The sequence below is a fragment of the Aythya marila genome, assembly GCF_965140915.1.
Source record: "Aythya marila genome assembly, chromosome: 3".
Lineage (NCBI taxonomy): Eukaryota > Metazoa > Chordata > Aves > Anseriformes > Anatidae > Aythya > Aythya marila.
Genome location: NC_139044.1, coordinates 17,628,270 through 17,643,520, shown reverse-complemented (window position 1 = coordinate 17,643,520; position 15,251 = coordinate 17,628,270). Strand labels below are relative to the sequence as shown.

Below are 15,251 nucleotides of genomic sequence, written 5' to 3'. Positions count from 1 at the left end.
CAGCCAAATACTTCACAGATGCACAGAGAACATGTACATTTCTTTGTAGCACCAACACTGTCATGCCTTACTCCCTTCTTAGGATCCCTTAGGGTTCAGTGCCATATTTCTGGGAGAGAGAAATCAAAACGTGTCTTACTGAGCACTCTGGACAGCCACAGAATATATCTTCTTCAACTTCTTAAGCTAGTTTTGCTGCAATCATTGACAGATTTTACCCTTCAATAAGTTCCTTGCCCTGAGGTATGAAGATGTCAGACTGCGAAGCTGAGCTGTAAATCTCTATCATTGAAACTGTAACCAGTAACATAGGTAAAAAATGCTTGACATTCAGTAAGTGTGAGGAGAACCTACTTCTAAAAGTGCCTTTAAAATATCAGCTGATATAAACGAAAAAGGCAGAAACATTCATGAAACGGGCTCTGCATTTCCAAATGACAGGTAGAACTGCTGCTTGCTCTTACTGGAGACTGCTTCACATTGAGAGATTTGCCAGGCAGAGGGCAAGCTCTTCCACATATAATACAAACGTCCTAAATACAGGAGAAATGGCATCCCAAGACAAATCCTAAAGACAATCCTTGCATAACTTTCTAGTCATACTCAATGCAAAAGACATTTTACTCCTACCCTTGGGATAATTCTAAGAATTAGGTAAGCAAGACTTGGTCCCACACACCCGATCATTGATCTGAAACCGTCCAAAGTCAAGGTGCAGGCATTGGGGGAAGAGGCACTTTGGGCTTCACGTGTAGCTCACACCAACCTGCTAAGGTTTTGGAAGGAGTCATAAATCTTAGCCACCATGGAACAGGTCTGAAATGCGATCTATTTGTTCTGTAGAAGCTAAGTAGAGGGCAGTGCCCTGAAAGCAAGCAGAATGCCGGTGCTCTCCCATACCACTGAAACGGTACAGATGAAATTCTCTTATTGTAAGGTTTCCTTCCTGAACTATCAGCCTTGAAAGCAAAAGAAAGGAAAAATAGCATGTTAACTTCTCTTGTATTTTTCTTTCTCTTAGCAACATCAAAGAGGAAAACTATTAGTGGATTACTTCAAGTACTTAAGTTTTCAATCCTACCTACTCTTCTCAGCTAATAATCCCCCAAATGATGCACAGTATACAGTTAATGAAGTCACAGGGGACAAACACTCCTCTTGTTTTCCAATGCAACCGCCTGCAGTAGTGTTTTTGAGGAATTAAATCAACCCACAGTAAAAGTATTATCATTCTTGTAGCCAAGCAGTACTTTAGAATAGAGCTTATTTTGGCTGTGATAATAAAGCCTAGAATTTTCTTGAACACATAATTCAGAGTCTTAGCTACAAGTTAAAGCACAGAAAGCAAAAGGAAAAGGCATCCAAAGGGATAAGTGAAGGAAATACTCTCCATTTAATCCACAGCTCACCTACTCCGGTACTGACCCCACAAAACGGAAGGGAGCAGAAGAATGTTATACGAGTAGATAAAAGAAGGCTGCCTGTGCTACATGGGATGGCAAAGAGAAGCCGGAAGAAACCAAGAGCCTTCAGGAGAAGGAAAGATTCCCCCGTGCAAGTTGAGACTTAGCTCAAGCAATCCACGAGCAACTGTCCCCGCACCCTTCCTCACCAGTTCAGAGAGACGGCGAGACAGCAGCAGCAAAGACAGAGAATGAAATCCTTCAGCAGAAGCTGGGAAGACGGGATAGCTGCGTTATTTACAAGCGGCAAAACCACAAATGAACTACTGAAGCTCTCCAAAACAAATAGTGATGGAGGCTCTGGTTTTGCACTAGTTTGCACTTGATGCAGATGTTATTGTTCCGTACCAAGAAATAAGCAAGCCCTCCCTACTTTTCTGACTGCCTTTGATTTTACACAGGTGTGCAGGACAATCCATCATTTCAGATGTCAGGTGGCTACGATGAAGTCTAATATTGAATTGACACTTCTTCCAAGAAAGTTCACTTAAAACCATCAAAGTTATTAGAAGTTACTCTTTTCTGTCCATCTGCTAACAAAGCCAAAACTGGACTAAAATCCCAAATCCTACTTTTAACAGACCAACATGAAAATTCAGTTCAGTACAGCCTGTGACTTCACATTACACTTGCATTCATGACCTTCCACATCTGACTGCAGAAGAAGGAATAGGAGGAACATTTTTCAAGTCCTGGTATATGAAATCACGAGTCAGAACCCTCAGTCACAGTCCTTTTGTAAATATTACATATGCAACAGGAAAGTAGAGAAAAAGCTATTCCTTCTTCATATTCAGAAAGTGTTTGCAAGGGCTGCTATAGGCCATGCAAATCCAACCCTTACCATGCTTACAAAGAACTCAAAGGATTTGAACGTCTGCTCCTTGATTCTTCTAGTCTAGGTACATAAGTAACTACGTTGGGACAGTTTGAGAACTTTTGTCATTTGAAACTGGCAGAGCAAAAAGATAAATGATAGTGATTTGTATTATTTAGTTTACTTCATGTTTTGTTTGTGCCAGAAACAAACAGCTAGTAATGAAACAGTAAAATCACTCAAGAATACCCTTATTGATCAAAGTTTCCCCATATATAAAACGTGCTTAGTCACTACGTAAAGCATTACATATTACAGAAATTACATTGTGCCTGGAAGGTAGCTGCTGAATGTGAAGTAATAGCTCAACAACAGCTCTTCGATTGTTCTTTTACAGTACTGTTTAAGATGAGAAAATTTCAGCATTTATGTTCTGGCATGTTATGACTCTGTTGCTGTAAAAAAAACAGACCAACCAGCCTCTGGGAACCATACAGAACATGTCCAGCAGTCCTTAAGCACCAGAACAAAATTAACAAAAAACGTAGACCATCCGTTCTTAGTGGAAAGTCCTCTAGAGCCAAGAAATGGAGTCATTTTGCACAGTTGCTTTAAAGATCAACTCCTTGCAAGGAGGTCCAGAATGAAGTAATGACTAGGGAGTGATTTCCTGATCCACTGAAGTAACAGAACAGTGAAATTACCTACCTATGCTTTTTCACTTGAACTGACAACTACCCGACAAGGTCATTAGAAGACTTGTTTCATCCTTCAGCTACAACTTTTTTGAGAAATACCCGTGCACATAATGCTTTTCAGGTGGTACCTCCAAGCGTTAGCTGCATTATAATATGATTATAAGAGTTTCTGCTTATCACTCATGCCATGCAACTTGACCTCCTGACAGCACATCAAGTTTTAAGGGAAAAGCTTCTAGTATACCAATGTTCATTTTCTCCTCTTTGAGCTTAATTAAGTCTAACAGTTACTTGCTCCTACACCACCAATAGTTTTCCCCGAAGTCCCCTCAGGCTAAGTAACGCTTATGCAGAGGAGGGATTAGCACAGGGCTATTTAGTAAATATTAAATTAATAATGTAATAAATATTTAATAAGTATGATGCTAGATTTCAACATACACTTGCATTCCATATGAGATACTAAGACGCTTTGGAAAAATTTGACTGAAATACCAGAGGCATGCACACATTTTGTGGGGCTGCAGAAGAAATTCTGAAAAAGCAAGGTACAAACTGCTCTACTAGTTAAAAGAAACCTAGCTTTTTACGGAGCCCTGAATTCGTACTACATGAACAGTCCTTCAGAACACAATTTCTGGCACACATTCACCTGAGCACTTCCCTTATGAGAAATAAACCAATTGCCACTGTTCTCAGGCGCACCACGCTAAAGTCAGAGGAGAGAAAGAAAAGCAGAGGTGACAGAAACAGGATCACAAGAAGAAAATTCCACGCTTTCTGAAGAAACTACACCTACAACAACAGCATCCAAACAGTACACTGAAAACTTAAAATAAATAAATAAATAAATAAAATGAATAAAGCACTTAAACACACAGAAGTTACAAACCACCCACACTTCCAGGAATTTCTACAGTAAATGTTACAAAAACTTTGGACAAAATTTTGGAAGGAACTTACTTATCAACCTACTAGAAACTACTTTTCCGGTAAGTTTTTAAACGGCCTTCAATGGATCACAGCCATGCCTCTATTTCTTTGCAGAGATGTTTAAGATGCTAATAACTGTCCCTTCCCCTCCCCTTTCTCAGACTTTTACAATCTACACTAGTGCCCAGTATCACTGTGAGTGACTTTCTCTCCAGGAATCATACTACTGAAAGGAAAAAGAACATTTACAACCCTCCCAGCTTGGAAAGAAATAATAGCATACTTGCAAAACATGTAAGAACTACACCGAAATAAATGTTCTCTCTCTGGGTATCTAGAAAAAGCTACGGTATTTGAGCTCGAAAACTAGAGCTCATACATAATTAACCAGTTAACCCTCTCAAGTAAGTGACTTAACTTTCTTTAAAAGCTCGGCAACAAACGGGAACTGCTTTAACACTGTATGGGAATTAACTTCACATTCACATCCATTAAATGAGGAGAATTTGGCTTGCAGATGCTTACTGTTATCACATACATGGCTGAATACATTTACTGACAGCGTAACCTACACAACCAAGAGAAAGCAAAACACCTCTAGACCAAACTGCTCTATTATGAAGAAAACAATGTGCTTTTATTTTGCCATTACGTTAACTACTGATTACATGGAGAATTTTTAGATGAGACCCCATTCTTCTGGCAGTGCCACGCATTACAAGGAGAATGTATTACCATCAGTAGAGTAATTCCATTAAATAATCTCAGTTGTGGATAAAAAGTCATCTACAAAAGCCACGTACAAGTGCGAGAAGAGTGCAGCTACCCAGCACATCAGCAACTTCTTGCCCCTCTGCTCCCTTTCTTTCCACTGCCCAACAGTAACGCACGAGGCTACGACCGATAAGATCAGATGACAGCTCTGACAAAGAAGAGACTTTTCAGGTTAACAGCTGAAACATGAGTTCAAGCAGCATATATACAGTCACATACCTGTACAAGTACTCACTCAAGGAGCTAAGAAACAATGGCACTAGAAGCAAGCCACTAGCTCCTAGATCATCATATCTTAAAACAAAGGATTACTAGCGGAACAAGTTAACCAAGAATTACCAGATTAATGAACTAACAGACACCAACCAGGGTAATATACATCATAACAGTTTTCTCTTAGTAACTGTAACTCGATTCAGACTTTGCTTTTTGAGAGTCTGTGTTACCATCAGTAGAGTTTGGTCATTCCTTGTTTTCAGAGAAGATAACATTTCAGAGAAGATAAGCATTGAGAAAACAAAAAAGATAACCTTCCAAATATTTACATCCAGAAGATAATATTTGCCTCAATCTGTTCCTGTTAATGACTTTTGCAAAGATACAGAAGTTTAGAAATGTATTTTTTTTGTTAGCCAAAGGTGATTTCTAGCTATGAAGGTAAAAATAGTCAATATGCTGAGTGAGGGGGCCACAGGCATCAAAATAAAGTGTCCCACAACACAAGCTACAGCTAAATGATACGAACTTTCTCAGCAAATTTCTGTTGGCTGCTTCTGTAATTTCCTTCTGTCTTATCACATCAAAACCAAGTCTTTATTGTCAGTCCTTATGAAAATTATAAAAGTACCCTTTTACATTATCACAAAACAGCACAACACTGTGCTCAACAAGTGTTTTCTAAAAGTTAGGGGAAACAGAACACAACTATTCCACAGTTGTTAAAACAAAACTCTTGGTCTTTCAGATACAAAATACAGAAGGAAAACACACTGAACGGCAATACTGTGCCAAATACCAAAGAACACAGAGGAAATTATTTTTTTTCACCTAAGGAGTTGCCCTCGTCAAAATCAGAGAACCATTTTAACGACTCCTCTTCACAACTGGGAATTCATGCATTGCGAGAGGAGTCTTGGAAACTGTTATTGGAAACAGAAAAGCTCACAGAACTTCTACATCAAACACCTGTTAGATGGTAACATCAATATTCAGGTCCAAATTGTAGGCTCCTTGCATGCTCCTGGGAATCTTAGGAGCAGCCTCAGAACGTGGACTGCAGAAACCACAGTACGTAAAGCCACTGGGAGGCTGTGCTGTCACAGTCCTGTCCACCTCTTTGGTACAAACACTGGTATAATCTCCTCAACTTTCCTACCCTTCATATTATTTCTTCATATTTGTTTAGGGTATTAAAATGATACACTCTCTCACTTAAGTCTCTTAGCATTTAGACCACAGAAGTAAAAAAAAAAAAACAAACAGCTTCTTAATAACCACCAGAACAAACAGCCCAAGTCCCCTGCTCTACAAGAGTTTAATACTGCGGATCACTCATGTTTGTAAATTAATTGACAAGTACCAGATCAAATGGAAAATACACAGCGTGTTCACTGAAAATGCTTTGTGGGTGCACCTATAACAAAGAATTACATAAGAAATAGGAACATTTTTTTGCAACAGTTCTCTACACACAATCTCTGCGTTATGAGCCTGACCAACAAAACAGAGCAAGTTCAGAGATGAAAGAAAGGAAAGGAAAAAGAAAAAGAAAATCCAGAACCTGTGATTCTGGCCAAGGACGTTTCAGACAGAGACATGGGTATCTGCATCACATTGGAAAGACAAACTGACATTTTGCTCAGATAAAACGCAACAGAATAGACGCCGGGAAGAAGAGATGGCAGCCTCAGCTTAGCGAGGACAACCTAGAGCTCTGTTTTGGAATAACATTACCCATTAAAAATGCATAGAAAGGAAAGAAGGAAGAACTCAAAAATGGATACCCCAAGGGTCCTGCACCACATGTGGAACAGAATTACGATCCACAGCAACAGTCAGAGGGATAAGAGGACAACAAAGGGAACTATCACAAAATCCCCAAATAAAGAAGGATTTTAAGATTAAAAGGATGAACGCAACGACAACAGTGAGAGGAAATACTTTTTTTAAAATCTCACTTCATACAGAAAAAATGCTCACGTTTCCTCCACCCTGACAATTAAGAGCTTCCAAGCTCCCAAGCTAAGTCAAAACAGGACTGCTGAGACCAGAGAGAAAGCTACCAAAACAGCAATAAAGCATTGGAGGTGTAGCCAACAAAGTTTGAACAAAATGAGAGTATATAGTCATTAGCACCTGACATACTTTTTCCCTTCCATTCAGAAGGCCACTAAAAACTCGCCAATGTCTTTCCAGTAAAATAATTACCATCTATTTCTACTACATTTCTGAGCAAAATAAATTATCTGTTATTATTAAGTTTATGTCAAACCTTGTGCTTAACAGAAGAAGTTTGCACACGATTGACCTAATTCACTCACTGTTTTTAAAAGATTTTCACCCACATTAGCAGCATTCCTAAGCTTAACGAGGATTTCAGAAAAATAGTACGTGGAGGTGAGTTAGACCAGAGTTGTTCAGCCAGAAAAAGAGAAAATCAAATTAAACAAGTACAAACACTCATGGAAGATATCACTGATTTCCCAAAAGATAAGAGTCTAGCTGGTCAATTTTTTTAATTCTGTCCCAACCATTCTTTGTACCTTTTTTAGTCAGGTTTTACAGCTTGGCGATGGTAGCTAATTGGTTTAGAAGTTTACTGTGCCAATGGGCAATAGAGATAGGAAAAGTAAAGGGTTGCTATGAATGGATGAATATATTGCAAAGATACATCTAGTGTAACTTGCACTGTCCATCTTCAGAAAATAACATGGGAAAAAACTGCTGGGGTAGTTACCTGCATCCACTTTGTTGCTGGAAATTTTGTATTTGCAATTTAATTGCAACAGAATATCAAGAAACCAGCACTTGACTATTCAGCTGCAGGTATGAATCAAATAAAAAATTCTGCTATTTAATGCTGCAATTCAGAATTCAAGCACTAATCTATGGACATAAGATAAAGTTGCAGAAATGAAGGCATTTTCTCTCCGTCTTTGTATATATTTATATATATATATATTTGCATGTATATATCCTGAAGTATGAAACTGTATCGAAACAAATAGGCTCACTGTTCTTACAGCACAATATCCTTCTTTCAGTCAACTGTGAACCAGTAATACGCTAGAGGTTATAAAAAGAGTATGTCAGTAAAATTCAAGAGAAAGGCGAGAGATGAGGAAGGACTTCAAACACGTACAAGCACAGCGTCCCACGCCGCACAAAGGTTACGAATCCAAACACACCTTCAGTCTATTCCAGCAGTACATTTTACAATTATGATCATCCCACAAATAAGCCATTGGATTAACACTAAGATAAAATAGCTTAGTAACAGCTAGTTTATGGTTTGTCGTAAGGTTTATAACGCGCACTGAGCAGACCAGCTCAAATTATTGTATTTCTCCGTTTGTCTATGTTAGACCACAGCATGCTAGGAATTTCTGTACAGAATAAAGGCATTCCTAAAATTCCTGAAAATGTAGCATTAGATGGCTTTCTACCTCAGCAAGCGGCACTCCTCTGCAATAAAAAGAACGTCACTGACAGAATACAGTCAACCTAAGGACATCAATCCCAAAAGCCATGAGGCAGCCTCTGAATACATCCAAACTTCCTCATTCCAAATGAACAAAACCCGCCAAAAAGAACAACTGTCAAAAACTTATTTTTAAGTAGAAAGAGGTGTAAAATCATTCAGTGTACTGTAAACAAGTTTAGAAAACAAATTTGTCACAATGGGTTAATGGCTTACTTCTCTGGAAACTGGCTTTGACCGTAGTGTAAAACAAGCAGAATTAACTGGATGCTCTCACGGACCATTTGATCACATCACAACTGTTGACTGACTTATAGTAATTAGTTTCCCCTGTACAAAACAAAAATCAGAACTGAAATGTGCATGTGGTCACAATTATAAAGGTCCAAAGGGTAAACACAGAGCTACCTAACATACCTAACAGTGAGGCGTGCACGGAGAACTGTTCTACTTACTGTCCTCTAATGTCTTTTTCTATAAAGTAATTTGGTATAAAACTGTATCCCCATACATGCTGCTCAGACAATGTTCTGAAACACAGATTTGAAGGTCATTTCTATTTGACAGCACTGAAGACCCCATACGTCCATATACCTTGAGCATAAGCAATGGAATGACTCACTTTTAAAGGTAGGGATGTACGTATGCGCATTAAGTGGCCTTGACAAGCAAGATGCTCGTTCTTTCATGAATAGAATTTAATAACTTACATCACTGAGAGCAAGAGACATTCCCAGTTTTATGAATATAATAAGAAAGCAACAATGTCAACTCCTAAAATGCAATTTCCTGGCAAAATATCTTTTAAATTGGTAAGACAGTACTAAGCACTACTTTAAAAAAAAAAAAAAAAAAAAAAAAAGGAACAGGTAAAGAAGTAAAGAAGTTGAAGCTTATGTCTTATGCTGCTGTCTCTGTGAAGAACAGGATCTAGATGAAGGATTTTTCTAACCAGCCTGTTCTAAAAACAACATGGAAACAAATTGTATCTGAAAACACCTGTGATTTCTTTCACGATTTACAAACAGGTGAATAACACAGAAGAGATGCAGAAGTCCACAGGCAAGAACTTATTTTCTTTTGTTAATAATATTTAAAAACAAACCTAACCAGAAAATGGACGCACCATTTTTAAGTCAGTGGGAGGGAAAGAAGGAGAGAGAGAGCTCCCCAAAGAAAACACAAGCAAACTCTCTACACCTCCTTCTTGAAAAAATAGTTTATGGTGATAGAGCCATTATCAATGACCAGAAGAGATGTGGTACAGACAAATGACAAGTATAAGAGCGATGCCAGCAGTCCAGTCTGGGACCGTACCAGCAGTGCCTACACATCACAACACTTCAGTTCTGCTAGAGATGAAATGAAAACAGAGAAATTCATATAACAGAGGAAGAGAAGACACCAAGAAATAAACATGCTAAAGGACTGCTGACATTTTACCTGCAAGAGAACAGACACGATTGGGTCACTGACCTCCTGCTACTCACAGTTCCCTCCTCCGTCTCTTTGCATATGGTGAAGAGTTCTCTCTACTTCTCCATTAATGGAGAACTAAAGTAATATTGTTCCAGTTTCCTCTCAAAGTCATTTCAAATTGGTGCCATTGTAAAGGGAGTTTTCATATATCAATTTTTTTCTGAAGCTTCTTTCCATCACTATGTTCTTCTTCTAGGCTGAGTTCAGCACCATGCATTTATCCCCTCACACACCTGAGTAACAGGGGCAAATCCCACACACATAGGAAAGGAAAAGCAAAATGCCTGGAATACAGCACAGATTCCTTGTGCTAAGCTCCAGTCGCTAAAATTAGCTGGTCCCATTTCCAAATCATGAATGCAACTGTCAATAGAGATAAAAATTAAAACTACCGTCAAACACATACAACACACCTAGTCCAGCTGTTTGGTTTCTTTCCCATCATCTCAAGACATGCCCTGACTAACACTCAGAGCTCAAATACACCGTCTGTCTCTGCAGGCATCTCTCCACCGAGAACTCACAGAATCAGAGAACAGCACTGGGAGGGACCTTAAAGATCCTCCAATCCCAGTCCCCTGCCATGGGCACGCACACCAGAAGAACATCCTACACACGATAAACAACATCAAATCATTAGCATGTCAGAGAACAAGTCAGGTATAAAAACAGTTAAACTAAAAACATACTGACTTCACGTGAAAAAAAGAATGTCTAAAATTAATGCAGATTATAAACCACAAAGGAATCAAGCTGATACTCCACATTCATTTCAAGCATTTCAAGAAGACTGAAAACCTCCAAAAAGTCAAGCGCAGTCACGTGGCAGAAACTTCACTTTCGCCACTTGCTGAGTTTGGCTTGCAACAGCAACCCAAAACAAAATACCTAAAACCAGTGCAGACGCCCACCTGTTTTACTCTGCTTATTCTTTTTAATACGTTATAGGACTACTTCTAGAACTAGTCATAAAACAGTCTTAAAAAGATGCAAGGCCTACAGCACAAAACATCTTCATTCCCCTCAATCCAGCAGCAGTCAGGTGGCTACTGCACTAACCCCACATCAGCTTTTCCATGCTAGGGGAGCTCCTAATCCCCTGCACCCAAAAATTCACCTTGTGCTATGAACATCCAGTCTCACAAGAAATGAGGCATGTAATATCTAAGACCCAGAAGAGCTGAAAAACATACAGCCACTAGAACAAAAACATACATCCACTAACAAAAAGAATACATCCAAAAGCTCCGCAAAACCAAAACAGCCCTACCTCTACACTGCACCAGTGACAAGTACCAATACACCATTTGTCACTGCATTCAACAGTGTATGGTCGCCAAAGAGCTACGTATTACACATTAAAAAAAAAAAAAAAAAGAATAAAATCACTATTTTAAAAAAGCAGTTTAAGCTTAAGAAGATTAACAGTTCTTAGGGGTAAATTTCTATTCTGTCATCTATAAAACCACAAACATCCAAGTTCCTATCATTTCAAGATCAATTCCAATACACTCAAAGACAACTCCTCATAGCAATAACACAGATGTGTGTTTGGCATAAACTCGCATCGGTCCAGAACAGCGAGTGACACCCACCAGAATATTCCAAGTTTTAGTTCACTGATAAGAGAAATAAACTAATACAGCACATTTAAAAGTTAAGAGGTTTCAGAACTCCCTGGGGGTAAAACTGGCATTATTTTCCCTACTGCTCAAGTAGGGAAGTTGGAAAAAAATAAACAAATACGAGCTGAAAGCACTGAGACTGATGGAGGTGAGGACAGAAACTACAACTTCTGGCTGCCAGCCTCCCGCTTCCACCGCTGCTCGCTGTGATTCTGACTTGAAAACCACATCTCGCCTCTTTGTCATCAACCACTTCCACCAGTTCCCCTTTGGGGAAAAGAAACGCGTGGTGAGGTTACGGTTACACCAGGGAACAGGATGCCCTTCGTAGGTTCACTGCACCCACGAGCTGAAGCATAACAACTCCTGTAGGAACCTCGCTTTGCCAAGACCCGCATCTCAACAGGAACGCCAAGGGTGCTGGTTTCACCAGGAGCGCTGGCAGGCAGCAGAGACAGCTCGGGAGCATTTGCAAGATAACAACACCGTTCATGTGACACTTCCAAAGGCAGCCACTAGAAACCGTTGCTCCTACATTTCACCTCACAACCCCTCTCCAACATCTCAAGTTAAAAATCTGAAGAGTAAAACTGGCAACAGACAGAGGGCTCTGACAGTGCTTCCGTGAAAGCAGGAGGAACTGCTCTGACTTGAAGCTGGAGTCCTGCTAAGGAACAGCTGCAAGCGGGAGAGCAAAAAGTTACAGAAAGAGGCCAGCAAGAAACACTATTTTGGAAAGGCCAAAATAAGGTATTATTTCCATTAGTGCTCTGTAAGACTTGTTACAGACAGCTTTAGGCACTGGCAGAACCTTGGAAGGATCCATTCTTTCCATCAGACGTTAGAATTTACCAGCACTCAACACGATGTGCTCCAAACACATGTATTCTAACGGTATGATTTTACTTGATTTTTTTTTAATAATTATTATCAGGGTATCAGATGGCCAACTCCTCTACAGACTACACTCTCACGTTCAAATAATCCTGTCAGCCAACGTATTTTCCAAGCCTTTCATACCTTCCGTATAACACAACAGTTTTAGGGTGAAGATCCTTCAGAATTACCTTTAATTACTATTTCTTCCTTAGCTAGAATGTATTAATTACAGACCATTCCCTTAAATAAGAAGAAAACAAAAAGCAATGCACTACAAACAGTGTAAGAAACGTAATTACAGAGTCAGATGTCCTTTAGATGTCACTGTGACTCCATTAAGGAGCAGGCACACAACACACGCCTCGTGTTGTCAGATCAGTTATCAAAACAACGTCTTTCCTCGGTGACTTCATTACACACGACTCAAACAGCCCATTCATCAAATGCCTGCTATGGTGGGAAAATGGGCTTTTTAAGAAAACGTCGCCTTCCAGATGCATTTATTACAAACCAGACGTGAGAAATACTTCTGAAAGGAAACGCAGAAGTACAGCAAGACTTGAAGTTTGAAGGTCACATACAGTAAGGGTTAGCATCAAGGCTCTTATGGCAGACTGCTACTTCTCTTTGCCAGCTATACGTAGAAGGAGGAAAAAGAATCAAAAAGAAAAAATGAAGCCAGCCAGTTCTGTGATAACTTCAGAAGAACTGGACTGCCGTCATTCAACCATTCTTCTTTAGAACTTGTAAATACCGTGATGTTGCACTAAAACTAAGGAAGAGAATGGAATGGAGGATGGAGAGGACACCATTTCATTCTGATTTTCAACTTCACCTCCTTAAGTCAGCAATGCTACTACGTTAAAGAAAACTAAGTATTTATCCCCATTTTCACTCCAGACAACAGACCGAGGATTGCCTACTGAGCTGCTGGTCTCCAAATATCACAGAATTGGTCCCTCATCCTTCTCTATTCCCACTACCTTCAGGACACAAACCCCAACACCTGGGTATATACACTTCACGTACCAGAATCTGAGCCATGCCAAAAACATAAAGTCCATTTTACACACACACCTCAAAAACAAATAACCAATAGGGACCTCTTGTCAGTACCACCAGCACCATGTTCAAGTGCAGTTCAGCTGACAACATTTCACAGGAACACACCGTTAGACTCAATCCCCTCTCACCCATCAATGCCAAACACAAAGCAGACACCAACACGGGCACACGCACCCAAACCAAACGCACCTATCCCAACTTACCCCATTCCAGATACTCGAGGATGTTCTTCTCTCTTCTCAGCGGGGAGTTATTGCACTCATCGTACAGGCAGATGAGGATATCCAGCAAGGTCTCCACGCTGAAGCACTGCCCGTTGCTTTGGGTCGGCCCATCCAGAATGAACTGCTCCAGCTGCCTCAGGCGCACTTCTCCAGACATGGCTGTTTCGCTTTGCATTGGGGGGGCTTTTTTAAGTATACTTCATCCAAAAAAAAAAGAAAAAAAAAAAGGAAATGTCAACCGGATTTTTAATAAAATTGTGGTTGTGCTTCATTTTTAGGTGCCTTCAGCATTTCCAGCTTGAAAGTGAAGCCCAGGAAGTTTCAGACACGGATGCATAGAGCGCGTGTCTGCGTGCATCGTTTTTAAGAAGAGAAAAATCACTTAACGTGTGGTTAGCGATGAAAAATATCTGTCTGTTTCTGACACGTCAATGGTAACAGCTACCCTGAAATTCAACCACGGCTGCGTGGAGCCGATCTCACCACCCCGGCCACCTCAGACTGAGCCGTTTGCACACTGAGGCGGCTCTCCCCCTCCATCCACCATTCGGGTCACGCAGGACGAGCCCCAGCGGGGTCCCACCGCATCCCTAGGGCCTCGGGTCCCCGTGCAGCCCTCACCAGGCCTGCTGAAGGCACAGCCCCGTCCCGCGGAGCCTCGCCCTTCCTCCGCCTGCCCCCGCTGCTTACCGGCTGTCCTCCCGAGGCCTCTCAGCGCTCCAGGGCAGCCGACGGCTTCATCGCCCCCCGCTCCTCCGATGCAGCGCCAAGGGGCGGCCCCGGCACGGCGCAGGGGAGCGCTGGGCGCCCTGTCAGAGCCTCCCCATGGCCGCGGCGCCGCCGCCACCCTCCTCCCTCCCTCTCCCTGCTCTCCGCGGCTGCTGCTGCTGCTGCTGCGCGTCCCGCGAGGCCCCGGCAGCGGCTTCACTCCCGGCGGGGCGGCGCTGCCCCGGCCTCGCTCCCCCAGGCCAAGGGCATCGCTCCCCGGGGCGGGCGTCCCCCCCTCAGCCCGGCGCCCTGCGGCCCGGCCCGGCCTCGCTCAGACGCGGGAGCCGCCGCCGAGCTCGCGGCAGCCCAACATGGCGGCGCGGCTGGGGAGGGGGGAGCCGCCGCCGAGCGCCGCCGCAGCGCGGGGAGCCGAGCCCGGGAGCCGCCGCTACTGCTGGGATTGAGGGGAGGAGGCTGCCGGGGGCGGGGGGGCTGCAGCAGGGAATGCAGGGAGACGGGCGGGACCGGCACCGGGACCGGCCCCGGGGAGGGGAGGCTGAGGGCAGCGCGGCCCCGCCTCGGCCCCGGCTCCGGCTCCGGCTCCGGCTCCACACGGGGCTCGCCCCTCGCCTCGGGACGGCGGGGCGCGGGCAGGCGCTGAGGCGCTGAGGCGTGTGCCCTCGCCCGCCTCGTGTGCTGTGGAGAAGGAAAATGGATGGGCTGTGCTTCGGGGAGGAGCAGCGCGCTGCCTGTTTGGTAAGCACGGGAATGACAGCCGAGGGTTTGGACAACGTCTTCTGGAAGATAGAAACTCTCCTACCAACTCATGATGGATGACAAAATGTGCGGAGAATTTGACTCCCAAAACTTTCTACACAGAAACCCT

The 15,251-nt window shown here is 42.3% G+C and overlaps 1 protein-coding gene across 4 annotated transcripts in view; it reads right to left on the bottom strand.

The window, feature by feature from the left end:
• Positions 1–14,852, bottom strand: part of CDC42BPA (CDC42 binding protein kinase alpha) — a 151,846-nt gene extending 136,994 nt beyond the window's left edge. For 3 of the 4 annotated variants that reach the window (XM_082757473.1, XM_082757474.1, XM_082757475.1), the window contains exons 1-2: positions 14,348–14,851; positions 13,637–13,854 (exon numbers count right to left, since the gene is read on the bottom strand). In XM_082757473.1, coding sequence (XP_082613599.1) covers positions 13,637–13,832 — 196 coding nt within the window. In that variant the 5' untranslated portion in view covers positions 13,833–13,854; positions 14,348–14,851. Of the gene's footprint in view, positions 1–13,636; positions 13,855–14,347 lie in introns of all 4 variants that reach the window. The other variant, XM_082757476.1, reaches the window with a different exon arrangement.
• Between the last annotated feature and the right edge of the window lie 399 nt (positions 14,853–15,251).